The following is a 3008-nucleotide window of genomic DNA, read 5'->3' as shown; positions in this document are numbered from 1 at the left end:
AATGCAATACATCTTTGCATCATTGAACAAATATTCCACAGCATAAAGAATGTAACACATCTTAAACTAATATTCCACAACCACTTGCAGGAGAAAAGGGGATGGGTTTGTGTTTTTGTAAGTGAAAACCAGAGGTGGCAGGGATTGGAGCCAGGGACAGTACAGTGTAAGACAGACTCACTCTGAGGCCGTGGGAATCACAGAAGAATGTTTTGATAGAGGATGTGGCCAGTTGGTAGAGTTTTCATAGCATTCACAATGTCCTGGGTTCAAGCCCTAGTCCTGGCTGTGTAGTCCCAGCACTCAGGGGCAAGCAAATCAAAAGTACAAGGTCACTTTCAGGTACATATAAAAAAACTCAGGATACATATCACCCTGTTGATACCCTAAAAGATGTCAATCTTTGTCCTTGGCTTTGAGGCAGTATTTCTAAGCCAGGGAACATAGTCCTGATAGGTGGGGGGTAGAGTAGGAACATGTACCAGATGATAGGTGGGGGTAGAGTAGGGGCATGTACCAGATGGTAGGTGGGGGTAGAGTAGGGACATGTACCAGACAGCCAATGATAATGTGGATGATAGCGAGAGCTTGGGCCACACTGTTAGCTCAGCCTTGGGAGGGCAATTAACCTGTGGCTGCCTGACCAGGATCCCTTGGAAGCTCTGGGCTCAGGATGAAGGTGTGCTTCCCACTGTGCAGTATTCCATTTCCATCATCACACCTGCAGTCCATGGATCCACCAGCGAGGGCACCCAGATGTTTGTGCTGGGAACTCAGCTGGATCCTGGTCCACACCCTTCTCCTAATTAGTTGAGTTTTATGTTTATTTTTTGTTTTGATTTGCTTTCTGTTGTCTTTGAGAAATATTCTTGCTATATACCTTAGGCTGGCCTTGAACTTATGATCCTTTTATCTCCACCTTTTTTTTTTCCCCTTTGTCCTGAGACAGGAAACAGGGTCTCACTATGTAGCCCTGGCTGGCCTGGAAATTACTAAGACAAGAAAGGCCTTGAAAACACGGCAATCCACCTGCCTCTGCCTCTCAAGTGTTGGGATGAAAGCCTATGACCCAAAGCAGACTTCCTTGGCTGATTTCAATCTGTCCTTCTCTGTGCTGCACCATAACCATGAACCTAACATCTGGTGAACCTTTCTATCAAAGGGCCAAGGCTAGCCCAGAGTGGGCGCACGTGCCTCTAATTCCCAGTATGCATGAACCATAAGTCAAGAAGCTGCTGCAAACTTGATGCTAGTTTGGCTCACAATTCAGTGGTCCTCAATTTCCCTAATGCTGTGACCCTTCAGTACAGTTCCTCATGTGGTGACCCCCAACCATAAAATTATTTCTTTTTTTTTTTTTTTTTGGTTTTTCGAGACAGGGTTTCTCTGTGGCTTTGGAGCCTGTCCTGGAACTAGCTCTGTAGACCAGGCTGGTCTCGAACTCACAGAGATCCACCTGCCTCTGCCTCCCGAGTGCTGGGATTAAAGGCGTGCGCCACCATCGCCCGGCCTCATAAAAGTATTTCATTGCTACTTCATAGCCGTAATTTTGCTACTGTTATGGATTATAATGTAAATATCTGATATGCAGTATATTTGATGTGTGACCTTGAGAAAGGTTCATATGACCCCTACGGGGGTCTTGACCCAAACGTTGAGAAATGCTAGTTTACAGATTCCAAGCCATAGCATCCTGTCTCCATTTAAAAACAAAACAAAAAATAAGTCGCCCAGCATGGTGTCACATGCCTTTAATCCCAGTACTCGGAGGCAGAGGCAGGTGGACCTCTTGAGTTCGAGGCCAGCCTGGTCTACAGAGCAAGTTCCAGGACAGCCAGCTGCTACACAGAGAAGCCCTGTCTGGAGAAAAAAAAAAAAAACAAGAAACAAAAACAAAGCAATTTTATTATTCTCCTTACGAGACATCTCTCTTCCTTAGTTCCAACATCAAAAACAAAGTTCTCAGCCTGATGTAGTAGATCAAAATAAGAGCCTTTATATAGATGCCTCTTGGGAGATGAGAAAAATTAGGTTATAAATAAGCATTATATACAACTTCCAACCGCAAAGTCCTCCCAAACACACTTTCCAGCCTCCAGTCAGTGTGTGTGTGAGTGGGGGTAGAGACTGGACACCATATAACAAACATAAACATTCGGGCTCCATCTCCAGGCGATGACAGAGAAGGGGCCGTATTATGCCTGAAAAGAAACAAAATGAGAAAGAAGCATTAGAAAAGACACGTGGCAGGGGACAGCCTCCGAGCCAAGTGCCCAAGGCCTGGAGCATGAGAACCTGGGACTCAACTACCTCTCGAGCATAAATGGAAGGGGCCGGTATGACATAAATGGATCGAGAGTCTCCGTCTTCAGGGTGATTCCAGTCAGCGGAACTGTGGGAGGAGAGAAAGCGGGGACCACTCAGACCCCATGAGTTCTCTTTGTTTTCTGCACCCATTAAAGAGGGGAATCACAGATTGGCAAGGGGAAATTCTGCAATGACCCCATCAGAAGAAGGCTACATCGGGGTAAGAGGGTTCAATCGGGAAGATGCATCAAGGAATTAGGACAATAGAACTGGCCACAGTGACAAAGTGTGCCGTCCTCACCTGGGGCCGTCCCCAGCACCATCTTGTATCCTCAGATTGTTGAGTGCATCGGGCAGCGTGTGGACGGAAGGCTCCCGGGTCCCAGACAGCAAGCGAGTCCCCGGATCCCGGGCAGGGCTTCGGCGACGCACGTGGACAAGCAAGAGCGCGGCGCCGGCCAAGCCCGCAGCCACCAGCAGCCCCAAGGCGGGAGGCAGAAGGAAGCGCTGTGGGTCTGCCTGCCTCAGGCCCCGCGGGACCGCGGGCACCCCGTCCGCACCGTCGGGGCGCACCGAGAACTCGCATCTCACGCCCATGTAGCCGGGCGCGCAGGCGCAGACGAGGCCGGAGAAGTGGGCGTAGCAACGGCCTCCGTGCGCGCAGGGGCGAGAGGCGCAGGGGTCGGCGCGCTCCCGACAGT

General features: G+C 49.4%; 1 protein-coding gene across 1 annotated transcript in view; it reads right to left on the bottom strand.

Annotated features, from left to right (window-relative positions):
- Nucleotides 1–1973: 1973 nt before the first annotated feature.
- Dll3 (delta like canonical Notch ligand 3) overlaps nucleotides 1974–3008 on the bottom strand; it is a 9340-nt gene continuing 8305 nt past the window's right edge. Inside the window, exons 8-10 of the mRNA XM_026778070.1 lie at nucleotides 2609–3008; nucleotides 2311–2392; nucleotides 1974–2201 (exon numbers count right to left, since the gene is read on the bottom strand). The exon at nucleotides 2609–3008 is cut by the window's right edge and continues 59 nt beyond it. Coding sequence (XP_026633871.1) covers nucleotides 2196–2201; nucleotides 2311–2392; nucleotides 2609–3008 — 488 coding nt within the window. The 3' untranslated portion in view covers nucleotides 1974–2195. The remainder of the gene's footprint in view (nucleotides 2202–2310; nucleotides 2393–2608) is intronic.

This window comes from Microtus ochrogaster, unplaced genomic scaffold (assembly GCF_000317375.1).
Source record: "Microtus ochrogaster isolate Prairie Vole_2 unplaced genomic scaffold, MicOch1.0 UNK103, whole genome shotgun sequence".
NCBI lineage: Eukaryota > Metazoa > Chordata > Mammalia > Rodentia > Cricetidae > Microtus > Microtus ochrogaster.
This window is presented reverse-complemented; position numbering and strand designations above follow the sequence as displayed.